The sequence below is a fragment of the Fulmarus glacialis genome, unplaced genomic scaffold (assembly GCF_000690835.1).
Source record: "Fulmarus glacialis isolate BGI_N327 unplaced genomic scaffold, ASM69083v1 scaffold23900, whole genome shotgun sequence".
NCBI classification, from domain to species: domain Eukaryota; kingdom Metazoa; phylum Chordata; class Aves; order Procellariiformes; family Procellariidae; genus Fulmarus; species Fulmarus glacialis.
Window position 1 is genome coordinate 683 of NW_009186123.1, and position 13,663 is coordinate 14,345.

Below are 13,663 nucleotides of genomic sequence, written 5' to 3' on the forward strand. Positions count from 1 at the left end.
AACCAGGCTCTCCTGCTCTTCTCCCTACATGTTTTTTTGAAACCCTCTAGATTATGCCTAAATTTTGGCGCTTTGGGGTGCAAAGTGATGTGACAAAAGAAAGCAGCTCTTCCCCTTAGGAGGGAAGAGGCCGGAGGGGGAGCGCCAGTGTGGGCCGGGGCGTAAGGAAGAGCTCCCCACCTTCCTTCACCCAAAACCTTCACCCCACAAAAGGGAAGGGGAGCAGCCGGCACGGCCGAGGGGAGCCAGCAGAGCCCCGTACCTCGGTAAGCAGCCGCTTCATGGAGTTTTTCTCCCCTATCAGCTGGTAGAGCTGCTCCTCGCTGTACACCGAGCGGCAGCTCCTGCTCGGGCTGGTGAAATATTTTGCCATGTGGCTCACGGTTTGGCTTTCTTCTTCAAAGGCTTTCCACTGCTTGAGCTGGGGAGTAGAAGAGGGCGTTATCGGCGCGGTACGCCGACGCGGGGGGAGGCAGGCGCAGCTCCAGCGCGAAGGAGACAAAGGGACGGAGAGGGGGAGACAAAGGCAGGGTGTGACGGAGGAGCAGAGATGGGTGGCAAGAGACGGCTGGGTGAGGGGCTGCGGTGTCACTTGGAGCCTCCCACCCATCTGAGCCCTACCCCGGCCCCGGCTCCAGCTTTTAACGCAGAGAGGGTCGGTGCCTGCCTGCGCTGCAACCTCTAAGCGTGCTGTAAAAGCCCCCTCCCTCTTCTCCCCCCTCCCTGACTCCGTGACAGACAAAGACAGTGTCACGCATGCCTCCTTATCCCCGAGTCACTGGTGACAAGCTGAAAAAGAGCAACGCTTAGTATCCGTTTTCTCATTTAGTGTCTTTGTGGAAGCCTTGCGCAGACCAGCTCCAGCTGCTCATCGATCTCAGATGAGCAATAGAAGAGCAAGCCCATTAGGAAAAACAAGTTGATGAATTAAAAGATCCAAGTTAAATAAAATGTTCAAGGCCCCCAGGCTACCACAGAAAAAATGGCACAGGCAGAGTGCAAGTACATCAGCTCCTCCGCCCGCACTCCGAGAGACCTCGCGCTTGGCAGAGCATCGCCAGCAGGCTTGGTGCTTGTCAGAGGAGGTTTGGATCCTGCTCCCATGGTCATCTAGTGAGTTGGGACTCTGCAGTTATACTGCATCGACAAAGGTAGGAAGGAACCTCTGGAGATCATCTAGTCCAACCACCCTACTCACGCAAGGTGAGCTGGAGCAGGCTGCCCAGGACCGTGTCCAGCTGGGTCTTGAATATCTCCAAGCATGGAAACTCCACAAGCTTTCCGGGCAACCTGCTCCACTGCTTTACAACTTTCACAGAAAAAAAACCAACCCTTTTTCTGATGGTTGTTTACAGAGAATTTCCTGTGTTTCAGTTTGTGCCCATTGTCCCCTGTCCTGTCAGTGGACACCACTGAGAAGGGCCTGGCTGCCCCCTCCCTACTCCGCCTCTGTAGGTATTTATGTACATTGGTGAGATCCCCCGAGCCCTCTTTTGCACAGATCTGCTCTTTCTTCAGCTTCACCTCTTCCTCCCTTTCTCACCTCATTTCCTTGAGCCCAAACATCCCTCCAAACATAACACTGAGTAAACAACTGTTTCCTCTCCCTGTAACAATGGGAGCATTTTTCCCACTAACATTGTGGCCAGGCACACCAGGCTGCTCCTGGAGGATACGGGAAGCAGAAGAGCCTCACCTTGCCACAAAAGGCTTCCTCAAAACATCTCCGCATCCTCCCCCTCGCTTGCGGCAAAGCCCAGCTTCCTCCTCCGAGAGTGCAGAGGAGGACAGCCTCCCCTGGGGACCGCCGGCAGCCACGAAGCCTCTAAGCCTGGTGAGGCCATCTGCATTGCTGGAGCCCACCTCCATCCCTGCCGTGGGCAGAAACCCTTGATGGGAGCAGGCATGTGGGGTATGGGAGAGGACAACAGCATGAAGGACCGATCCCACCACCCACGTGGAGGAGGAGGAGGAGGGCAGCAGCCGCCTCGCCTCCACACACGCCCTCTGTGTGGCTGCCACCCACAGCACGCTCTTGCAGGAGGGTTTCCGAGCCACAGCTCTGCAACGCGCCTGCACTCCTTGGAGACTCCCGGGACTTGCTTGGGGAAACAGAGCCATTGGGGCTTGGAGGATGAGCTGTGCAGGTGAGCCCGAACATTTGGGGAAAGAAGCAGGAAAATAAGTGCTTTGGCCCACATGGCTGCTGTTGCTAAACTCCGAAAATGTGCCTGTTTCCAGCCAGGTGGCAGGACAGAGGTGGCAGCATACCTGTGGCACAAAGATGAAGCAGTTGATCGTGGTTGTACATACAAAGATGCCTCCAGAGGTAAAACCAAACAGCAAGTTGTGCCAAGCGCGGAAGAAACGGTGAACTAGGCAGACAGTGCTGGCAGCCAGGAAAACGAGGTTGACCCCGACGATGAGCGTCAAGGACTGGTTGACTGGTGGGGAGCTGACGTTGTCGGTCAGACCGGCCAAGTAGGTCCCATACAGCAAGAGGATACTCTGGAAGCAGAAAAAAGAGGTTTCCAGAGTGTGGAAAATTACAGCCTGACGGTGTCAACCCCCACCTCGTACCAAGCCCGGTGAGCTCAGATACACTCAGCGCAATCCTAATTAATGCTCTTTGATCTATAATGCAGACCTTCAGCGTGCGGTGGTGACGCCGCAGCAAACGCCCGGCACGCTGCTGCAGGTCAGAAGTGGGGCTGGGGAGGGAAGGCAGGAACGAAGGCGCTGGCGGGCTATGGGGGTCCCGACCGAGGGGCGCGAGGAGCTGAGGGACAGGTCGGCAGGCGATGCAGGGCACAGCCGGGAGAGGCATGAAAATCTCCCCTTGGGCAGCCTGGAGTGGGAGCAGCAAAGACAGACAGACAAGAAACGGAGGTCCCTGCGGGGATGCAGCGGCGGGGGGCCATCAAGGAGCAATGACATACCTCTGAAGGAGCAGGAGGGAGATTCAGAAGGACATTCAGAAGGAAAGAGCATGGCAGAAGAAGCGGAGGTTTAGACTGGAGGGAAGAGGAGGTACTTGGTGCCTCTTTAAATAGAAATCCAGGAAACTACCGGGTGCAATTCTTCTCCCTTCCCTTCGCCGCTTCCTGCCTGACTCTAGCATCAAGGAGCAATGACATACCTCTGAAGGAGCAGGAGGGAGATTCAGAAGGACATTCAGAAGGAAAGAGCATGGCAGAAGAAGCGGAGGTTTAGACTGGAGGGAAGAGGAGGTACTTGGTGCCTCTTTAAATAGAAATCCAGGAAACTACCGGGTGCAATTCTTCTCCCTTCCCTTCGCCGCTTCCTGCCTGACTCTAGCAGCAGGGAAAGGGGCTAGAGAAGTGCTCTGCACACAGAGGCCCTCCCTCCCTGGAGCAGGTCGGTTGTTTCAGAGCAGGCTTCCTCACCGCGCTGCCCCTCAAGTGTTCCACGCGCGCATCTTTCCAGTGTGCTCAGGATTAAACTACCCAGCAGGCTGAATCCCTTCTTCCCTAGGGCACGCTGGCAAGAAACACCAAGTATTTTTTGCCCACCTTTGTAGCACGGCGCATGGTCTGTCTTCAGGATCATTTGGAAATACCATCTAACACAGTCCCTGCTCCTACAAGGACTCAGAATTCTAGGAACACGACTCCTACATTATTCCCGTGCTACCCAGTAAGTGCAACGGTCAGCCTTTTACTAAGAGGCATTAAATTGTTATTTGGGCATCAAGAAGTGCTTTGTGACCTGTGGTGCAGATGTTCTGTAGACCCTTCTGGACGCCTCCATGCTGTGGCTGCTTGATGACCGTGAAGGCCACTGCCAGGGTTGGGGTCTGGAGAGACACTCTTACAGGCAAGAGAGGTTCATGTCCATGGTCTTTGGTGAGACTCCCAACTTCACAGCACCATGAATTCTCAAGGGCGGGGTTGTAATAGTGGGACCTGCCTCGCTGGGAACCAGGCTGATGCCCGACCCTGCTTCGTAGGATGTGCACTGGATCATAACCATGTTGGGGGCATCTCCAAACACATGGCCCAAAGGCAAGGCAACTCCTAATCCCTGAGCAAGAAAAAAGCCAGCACCAAAGTCCCATTTAGAATTCCTATAGTCTATCTGGGACACAGACAGCAGCACTGCCGTCTGGTAAACTAGGACTTTCAGTAAGCACAGGACTACGTTTTTTGTTTGTTTGTTAGTTTGTTTTAATCTTGAGCAGAGGACTTTGCTCCTAATTCCAGGCATGTCCTTGGCAAGTCATTTCTGTTCGTTGCTCTGTGCCAGTGAAGCCAGGATAATACACTGAGCTGCTTCACAAAGGGCTGAGCACATTAACGCCGTGGAAGATAAGAAGTGCTACGTACACGCAGGGATAGAGCCTACTCTCACATTAGTGTAAAACCAGATTAACTCCAGAGAAGCGACTAAAGAAATAACTCCATGACCCCCAGTAGGTAGATAGGATCAGGGTCAGGTTCAACGCAACGCTAACGAAGAGTACCTGGGACTGGTAATGGGGATGTTTTATTCCAAAAAGCAGTTTGTAGGAGCTGTAGGCAAAAGCATTACCTGCCTAAACCCTAATACAAACTACAGACAAAATCAGAAGTGGAGACACAGCACTGAAAGCCCAGGGAATGCCTGCAATCCCTAGCACCAAAGGACTTTTAAGGACAGGCTAGACTAATGTCCTTAAAATAGGGGGGAGAAGGAGTTGGCCGTGTCGTGAGGTCTCTTCCTGCTCTTTTTCCTAAGATTTTGGGTAGATGGTCAATGAGTACTATATTACAGTGAGTCAGAAAGGAACTGCCTGTACTGCACGCAGAGATGGAGCCATTCCCAAAGAAAGGCTGTGATCTCACAAGCTTCATCAACATCAGCTTTCTGAAATGCGTCCAGCCTCTGCCAACCCAGAGACACATGAGACCACAGATAATTACAGCGATAATTATACCTACATAGTTACATCAGTATAACTAACTCTTCTGAAATAAGAACGTGCAAAGCTACACCAGTGAAAGTGTACCTCAGTGGTATAATTAAGCTGATACACATCCTGTAAGGGTAGGCACCAAGCACTTGTCATCAGCACCTCCCTGATTTGGAGTCAGAGGACTCGGGCTGAGCTGCAAAGTGCATCACTGTGGTGGATGGTCATCTGAGGCTTTATGGAAAAAGTGTGCTTTAGAAAACAGCGAGACACGAGTTTTAAGAAGGGAGATAGACGAGGCGTGGGGGGTTGCAGGGAGAGAACTAGAGAGACAGTATGTGCATGGTGTACGGAAAAGAGATGGTGAGGCGGGGGAAAAGTGGCTAATGGCTTTGACAAGGGAATGCAAGAAAACATCAAGATGGGAAGGACTGGAGACGGAAGGGCTTTCAAGATGAACAGAGTAGCTGGAATTTGCAATAGGCATGTCGCTTGGGAGGCCAGCGAAACTATGAATGCTGCTAAACAGTTTAGGTTGCGAGACTGGGAGGAGGCGAGATACAACGCAAGAATCAATAAAGAGGTTACCTACCTTAAACCCTAAAATGAGAACGAGCCAAAGATCGGAATAAAGAGATGCACAGGACTGCACCCGGCTCACTGAGCAGGTCATGCCTTTCTCTGTCGCCTAGGAGGCAAGCGGAAGGCAGAAGTGAAGGCTGCTGCCCGGGATCAGGCACAGACCGATGGGCAGACAGGTCTACGCATTTGAGCAGGTCTCCTCTGTAAATTCCTAAAGGGAAAGGCCAAAGCTGGTGCTGCCAGGGGCAGAGGGTTAAAGGGAGGAAGATTTTGGCACTCCGCTGCCAAGAGGGCCAGTTAAACCTTTCTCTAAAGCATCTGCGAATGCCATGGACCTCTCCTGTGTCACCCAGGTGACCTGCACGGGCTGGTGAAGATCATCCACCAGACCCCACTGCCTGGCGAACCAAAGCCCTGCAACCAGCTATCCCTTGCCAGGTTTGGGTGCACAGACCTGGAAATTTTGCAGCGGAACCTCATCTCTGAAATGGGCCAGACATAAACCCAACCCGGAGTGCCCAGAAGGCCTTCTGGCTTGTTTTTCTTTCTATTTTTTTTAAACAGCACCTCCAAACGCCTGACCACCCACCAACTTTGTCCACAGAGATCGGCCAGGACACGGCACAACACTCCACCGCCCCTCCTCATCCCTTTACCCGCAGTGAGACGCTGAGGCTTCGGAAACACTGGACCGGATCAGAGAATACCCACGTCAAGAGCAACACGGCATCCGCCAGCACCAACGCTGCCACCATCGCCAGCAACTGGAGGTCTTTGATAATCTGCAAACACGCAAGAAGTAAGCATTACCGTGGGGGCCAAACGGACACCGATAACCTCTGTCTCGCGGGTCTCTTTCTGGTTGTTTCTTCCAAGGGACACGTCTATCCTAAATACTTCCCCCAGACTGGAGTCCAGCAGCTCACCTACATCTGATCTCCGTCCCCAGCTCCCAAACTCTTGGAGACCTAATCGGGCTTGGGGCCAGGTATAAACCCTCCCCGATGGTGGGGCTAGCTGGTAAATGCTATGATAGAAAACAGCTCTTCCAAAACAAGAGCATCATCCCTTATGCCCATATCACAAGCAGAGACAAAAAGGGTGAACAAAAAGAAAAAGCTGGTAGGATTATCATTTTGCAAGTTTAACACAGATTCCGGTGCCTCAGGAGTGGGAGTCCTTGCTGGTACCCGGTTCCCCTGCAAACCCTCTCGTCTCACCTTTCCTCTGAGACCTACTTTTTTTGCCGTTGGAAAGTGGCTGCTGAAAGCTGTAAGTGCACCATTATTTGCACAAATTTATATAGGTGGCTCCCATTTCCCCCCCAGCTGCTGTATCCCCTTCCTTCAGTGCTGCAGAGGAGCTCCCTCCCTTCCTTCAAGAGGAGATCAGATGCATCTGGGGGCAGCCCTACATCAGATGCCCTTGAGGATACCTGGCTTATTTTCATCCCACAAAAACAATCAGCCCAGACTTGGACACAAACACCGGTGTGTCGCGTAGCGAAGGCACATGTCCGATGTAAAATGAGAACAAGACCTTGCTTGGTAATGGGGCTGGGACTCCGCTGGGGAACAGGCAGCCTGGCAGGGCACCCGCTTGCCTGTAGAGTGGAAAAGCTCCTGCCTCATTGCGCAGGAATAAATGAGGAGCCCGTGCCCAGCTAGGTGTGAAAGCAGACCTGCGATTGTGGCACCCGTCCCTGTCATCTGCCGGTTTTATCTGCTATCCTGCACCGGTTTGGGACTTGCTAGTGTTCACCCCGCTTGGGGACTCTGCCTCCCCCCGGGTGCTGTGTACTCACCACCCGCTTGTCCGGCACCCGCTGGGTGAACACCTTGTAGAGCCGCCAGCTTTTCCCCACGACGGGGCCGAACACCAGGGAGGTCCCCACGCAGAGCAGGCAGAGCCGCACCTGCCGGGGGGCAGAGCGAGGGGGCTGAAGGGGCAGCCACGGGGATCGCAGGGACACCCCGCGCCCCCCCGCCCAGGGATGCGATAAAGATGGGTGGGGATGTGTCTATGGGCTTCTGACGGGTCATAGCGGATACTAGAAAGCTGACCGCAGGGCGAAATAAATTAAAAAGCGTGTATGCCTCTGCAGGCATGCCTGCTGCCTGCCTTTTCCTCCCTACCCCGACAGGCTCCCTGTCAGAGGAGCAGGGAGAGGCAGGCAGCTTGCGAGCGGCAGGGGCACAGAGGGTCCCAGCACCAATAAATCACTCGCTGGCATCTCCGTTAATTATCCTCAGCCTGGCGGCTGAGCAGGACGGCAGGCTGCGCTCTCTCCCACGTCCCACTCTGCCACCCAGGTGCGTGCCCAGTCCCCGGTCTGGCAGGGCTGCTGCCCCAGGTCAGGACACGGGGGGTTCATCACACAGGTCAGCGTTTTGATGATGATCTGCTCTGCAGCCAAAAAACTCGCCTGCAACCTTGTGGCACCTGTGCCACATCGGGCAGCGGCTGTGCGGAGGATCCCATCTCCCTTCAGGCTCCCCTCTCCCTGCTGCACTTTTACAAGCTGAGCAGCCTGCCTGCCTGTGGGGACCGCTCTCCCCCGGGGACTGCTCTGGCTGTGGTCTGCACAAACAGCGAAGGCCATTCAGATGGAAAGCGTCTGGTTGCGTTTTGTGTATGTGGAAACCACAGCCTGGCCGAATGCGCCCAGCAGCGAGGTGGTGACAGGCTGCAGCTAAGAGAGAGCACGTACAAACATGCATGTATATGCACACGTGTGCACGTGTGAAGGCACCCGTCCCAGCAAACTCCCTGCTCACCTGAATAAGCTTTTCCACCCAGTCTCCGGACGGCAGGCTCTGCTCCTGAATCCCAAAGAGGTAAGCACTAGTGTAAGTCAAGCCACTGCCCAGCAGGGTCACAATGTTCAGATTAGGGCTGGACATCTTCACGATCCTCCAGGAAACAAAGCAGGGAAGGCGGTGACAGTTACTGAGCGTCATGACCTGGCAGCACAGGGGCAAGGTCCCCTTACAGGGATGATGATAGCCATAAGGAATGCTGACACACTGTCCCCCCCCAGCCCCTGCTGTTCACAGCTCCTCCAAAAGCTCAGCCACTGTTCCATGGTGCATACCCCATCCTCTCCCCTGTATTGCTGGAGTGCTTCACTATCCTTAAAGTATTCGTTTTGCCCTACCCTGACACTCCTGTGGGACAGCAAGATCCCTTCTCTTCAAAACGGGTGGGTAGCAGGCTTGCCCCATGGCACCTCTACTCCCTGCATGGATCTGCAGCACAGAAAAGCATCCCTGAGGCAGCTTCAGCCAGCGTCTTTATAGACAAAGCTGTGGGAAGCCATGGGCTCTTAGCAGCAAAGCAGACAGGGTCACCACAGCCGGGTCTCTCTGCTACCAGTGCCCGTGCCAGGCACGCAAAGCTGTGCAGCGGTGCCAGCACGTGCTGGGGCCACACATCCCCGCAGCGGGACAGAGCCAGGGGAAGCAATGCCCCACGGTCACGCAGGTGGCACACAGCACAGCACCCAGCTCAGCCCCCCAGGTTCAAGGCCAATATCTTCCTCCGCTGTCCTCTGCTGTAAAGGGGCAGAAGTGGAAAACCTCACCAACGCATCCCAGGGTGACTGTCCCCAGCAGTAAGTTTTGGGCACAGCAGCTACAAATGCCTCCAGGAACAGGCTCTTCCCACTGCTCCTTCCTTTGAGGAGATACCTCCACCCTCAGCACAGTCTCAACTTCAGGAAGCTGCCAGCAACGTTCAGGTTACAGCTTCCCCTCTGTAATTTCACCCCATCACTCATACTCCTGTAACTGTATTCAGGGAGGGGAGAATCGACCCACCGATCTCTCCCGACCTGTCACCCTTCTCCAGCAAGCCCATCAAACGAAAGCCATCCCCCCGTGTAGCTCCGTCCCTTTGACCTGCTGCTAAGTCATTGCATTTCTCTACCCTTGAGCTCCTTCCTGGCTTGCCGCCTTGCAGACGCAGAGCCTGGAATTCAACCTGGCTCTCTCCCTCCCTACCTTCCCCGCCATGCCTCAGCCCCTGGGGAAAGATATTCATCAGCTCACCCTCCCAGCAGCACGCTGAAAAGGTCTCCTTTGCCCTCCCAGATTCAGACCCGTATTTATTTGCTGCAGTGCAAACAAATAACGCACATTCGTTACAGCTTCGCTCTATCTTCAGGGGCCTAAATAATTTGGTAATCAATTAAGATGGCCACCGAATTCAACACCACTCTGCTTCAGTAAATCAAGTGCTTGAGACCAGGTTGCAGGTCATGCAGCTCCTGCACCGCAGCAGGCACAGGGCTCAAGATAAACCCTGACTCTACGGCGGTGATGAGCAGGACCCTCCTGACTGTACGGCAGTGATGAGGAGCATTAAGTTAACACAGCCAGAGCACTGGAACAGCAGCAGCCCGGGCTGCGCACAGATGCGCCTCTCTACAAAACAACGGCACATGGAGCACAAAAGGCTTTGCCAGGTGAAGCTTGGGAGAGGGCTATATCTCTATGGGGGAAGCAGTTGAGAGACCAATGGACCAATGAAGCTGAGGAGAAGGTGGCAAGGAGGCAGGTGAGACATTCAGAATTGCTGAGGAAAGTTAAGCGCTGCCCAAGACAGTTTGAGCTAGAAGGAATCACTGAGCCTTTTGCTTGATTTATGCTGCATTCAGGGAAGCAGGACTTTTTACATCCTTTGTGCAGACTGAACAGCACCAGGAAAGCCTGCACTTCACCACCAGTTTCTCTCACCAATGGAGATCACGTTCCCCACCAATACGGACAACCACCAAGATCAAAAAAGGTTAGCAATATCTTCAAACTACGAGTGGCCCAACAGCAGGAAGGATATGTGTGCACTGTGGAGTGCACGAAGGCTTCGCTCATGGAGCTATGCTGCTCAAAGTGATGTTCTCAAGACTGGGGAGTGGAGAAGGAGACCAGCTCTCTTTCTGCTCACTCCTGTTGATGGTTTTATTGAATAGCACCTGCGGGACGAGACCATGTACTACTGCCTGTGCTACGCTGGCGGGCATCCATGCTCTGTCTTGTTCACAGCTGCCTGACTTGGGGAGGAAGGGAGCAGTCCAAGCAGGACTGTCTCCACCAGTGATCAACACTAGGTGTGATGGAGAAAGCTGCAATACCCCTGGCATTGCCCTTGCTTGCGCCATGCTGCTCCTTCAGGCTTGTACCCTCCTGATCCTTAGCCAGGCATCAGCTCAGAGCCTGGCCCTGAAGGAGCCCGACCCCGATGCCCCAGCGCAGGGGAGCTCTCACGGCAGAAGAGGGAAGCCCTTACCTGTTTTTCCTGAAGCGAATTGTGAAGACAAGAAAGAAGAGCGCTAGTAGGACTCCTCCGGTCAGGAATGTCCACACAACTCCCAGGAGAGCAGCAGAGAAGGACGGGGAGCTCTTCCCACTGTGGTCAGAAGATGTCTGGGGGAGGCAAAAGGGATGAGGAGGAAGAGGACGTTGCTGGCGTGGTCACTCCCAGGGGTGCCCCCGCTCAGCCAGAAAGGACTCAAAACCACATCTCCCAAACCCCTCCTCGTGAGCAGACACCCTGGCACTAGACCAAGACCCGCTGGCAGGGCTAAGGAGACGTGTGTAGACAGGACACATACTCTGCCACGTGCTGAGGGCACAGGAAGAGAGGGCAGTACAGGAGCCCTCTTTTTACGGCCAACTAGCCAAATACGTAACGAAGCCCTACAAGTGACTCATAAACCTCAGGCAGCCCTGCCCGTGGGAGAGGGGAAAATGGGCGACAGCTCCCCACTATCCTTCTCTGGAAAGAAACCTCTAGAGAAAGACCTCGTGGTACCCCAGTTTGTAGCACGCTTCTTTGGAAAGTTGGGTAGTGCATCCTTGGCTCCCTCCCTTACCCCTACACGCAGCAGATAACCAACCGGCTGGCTGGCGTGACTGGGAGCCAGCAGCAGAGCTGTCAGTGCAGAAAACACAGAAAAGGGAGTGGGACAGCGTTTTTCAGACACGTTACGCGGTGACACACCGAGCTGGGCTCCACCCGTCTCCCAGCTGGCTGGAAACTAACTTGGTCCTAGGTAGACATCAGCTGAGAACTGGCTTTTGAGGGACACTCCCAAAGCGGGTATGATGGAGGCACCACTCTCCTTGCACAGAAGCAACCTTATATTTTAAATTTCCATTTAAAAATATTCCCTGCTATCTCCCTGTTAACATAGGATGGATAAAATGATCCTACGTGAAACAAGAAACCTACTTCCACTGCAGATCTAAAATACTCCAGCATTTTTAACAGGCTGTGCATGTGTGGGTTCGTTCACACATACTACGTGTGCATGTTACTGACATTTTTTTTTTTTTCTTTTAAAAAAAGCATTACTTTTACTTAACTGCTGGTGCATCCCCTTTAAGGGGAAGGAGGAGGACAGGGACTGAGCTGGGATCACACGCCTCCTCACTAACTTCTCTGGTGCTAAGTCCTTTCTCAGGTATTCCAGTTCACCTCCACGCAATTTCTACGGCAGAAGACTATTTTCCCGACAGCTGCCACTGCCCCAAACTCCCAATTCTTCCTTCAAGGTCTGAGCTGTTTCTGCTTCCAGCCTTGCTAGAAATAAATCTGCAGGGAGAAGTAAGGCATAGTTTCGAGCCAATGCCTCGTCTCCCTCTTCCCCAGCTGGGCTTCATCTCCTCTGGGTGAGCAAGAACAAGGCACAGCTTGGAGAATTAACACGTAATTCTTAAAACAAAAACGTGTCACCGCCACGCCAGCACAGCTGATCCGCAGGCTCCTGGCAGCTCACGTGCTGGTGCCACACCGGTCGCAGGGCTGCTGGGTAAGGCAAACCCCCGGCTGGGAGAGACAGCCAGCCGAGAGCCCGTGCTGCTGCTGCTGCTGCTGCTGCGTTATGCTGGGATACAGCTGCACGCACAGCTCAGCCCCGCTTTGCAGCAGCGTGGAGGGATCCCTGGAGAGATATTCATCTCCCTCCTGCAAACTGCTCCCCACCTCCTCTTCTCTCTCCCCATCCCCTGGGGGGTCTTTTGGCTCTCTGGGAAAAGAAGACCGCCCCAGATGATGGAAATGGTCAGCCAGGTTGGTCCCTCTCCCCTTACATCAGGACTCGCTGTGCAAAAACCTCATCATTCGGCACGAATCAGAGCCATCTCTTCCCACCCGCCTGGAGCTCAGAGGGGCTGATGGGGCTGGTGGGGGCCGATACGAGGCTGTAACGCCATCCTATTGCTGCGGCCTGCCTGGTCAAGCCCGAGGGTAACACCTGGCTTTTGCCAGTAAGGTGAGCAGGGCGGACTCAGCATCCCGGGGCCCCCACGCTTCACTCCCAGCTGCATCCACCAGCAGTATCTTTCCACCTCTGGCTGCTGCCGAAAGCGTTACTGCACCCTCTTCCCAGCAACCACCCAGAGATCAGAAACACCCCTGTGATCTCCACCTTTGCTTTCCCAACACACGTCCCCCCACCCCGACTGCTGTTTCCCTGGATGTTGATGCTACTTGAAGTTGATGGAGCGCTTCATTTGCCACTGAGCGGAGTAAACCCTGGCCCTAGCAGGGGGAATATTAATTGTAAGGCTGCTGCCAGAGCCAGAGGAGCCAAGCAGCTTACAGTCTTCTAATTAAAGGCCCGTGGTCGTGCAGGACGTGGTGGAGAGCTGAGTGGGCCAAGCCTCGCTGGTCCATCCAGCTGGTCCATCCATCATGCAGAGCCAACTGCAACTAACTGCATCCCGGTGTCATTTCTACTGGCTTAGTGGTGGGGGGGGGTTACCAGTTATTATAGATGATGACTTTTAATTAAATCCTGCTCTACTCATATTTGAAAAGCACTTTGAAGTTCCAGGGGATGGGAAAGGTCAAGGACAGAGGAGGCCATCCCAGGCCACTCCTAAGCAGACGACACATGGGAGGGCTGCTTGACACGACTTGGCTGTCGTGGCTGCTTCCTCACCTTCTGCCTAACTGCTGGGTGTCATCTAGGCAGGGCTTGTCTTGGAGGCCATCCCAGGAGGTGACAGCACGCAGCCTCTGGCTGGACCGGGATTGCAGCCTCTGGCTCGACCGGGATTGCTTGGTGGCTGCGCCCCTGTGTCCCCCTCTCCATCCCTCCACCCAAATCCACTTCTGCGGAGCAAACCTCATGCCCCAGAACACTCCCCCGCCTCCGTACGTACC

The 13,663-nt window shown here is 54.2% G+C and overlaps 1 protein-coding gene across 1 annotated transcript in view; it reads right to left on the minus strand.

Moving 5' to 3' along the window:
* Window positions 1-13,663, minus strand: part of GPR156 (G protein-coupled receptor 156) — a gene marked incomplete at its 3' end in the record, with an annotated part of 17,117 nt that overhangs the window by 676 nt on the left and 2,778 nt on the right. The window contains exons 4-11 of the mRNA XM_009586893.1: window positions 11,367-11,425; window positions 10,781-10,917; window positions 8,272-8,407; window positions 7,299-7,409; window positions 6,151-6,276; window positions 5,505-5,600; window positions 2,272-2,508; window positions 263-421 (exon numbers count right to left, since the gene is read on the minus strand). Of these exons, the coding sequence (XP_009585188.1) occupies window positions 263-421; window positions 2,272-2,508; window positions 5,505-5,600; window positions 6,151-6,276; window positions 7,299-7,409; window positions 8,272-8,407; window positions 10,781-10,917; window positions 11,367-11,425 (1,061 nt within the window). The remainder of the gene's footprint in view (window positions 1-262; window positions 422-2,271; window positions 2,509-5,504; window positions 5,601-6,150; window positions 6,277-7,298; window positions 7,410-8,271; window positions 8,408-10,780; window positions 10,918-11,366; window positions 11,426-13,663) is intronic.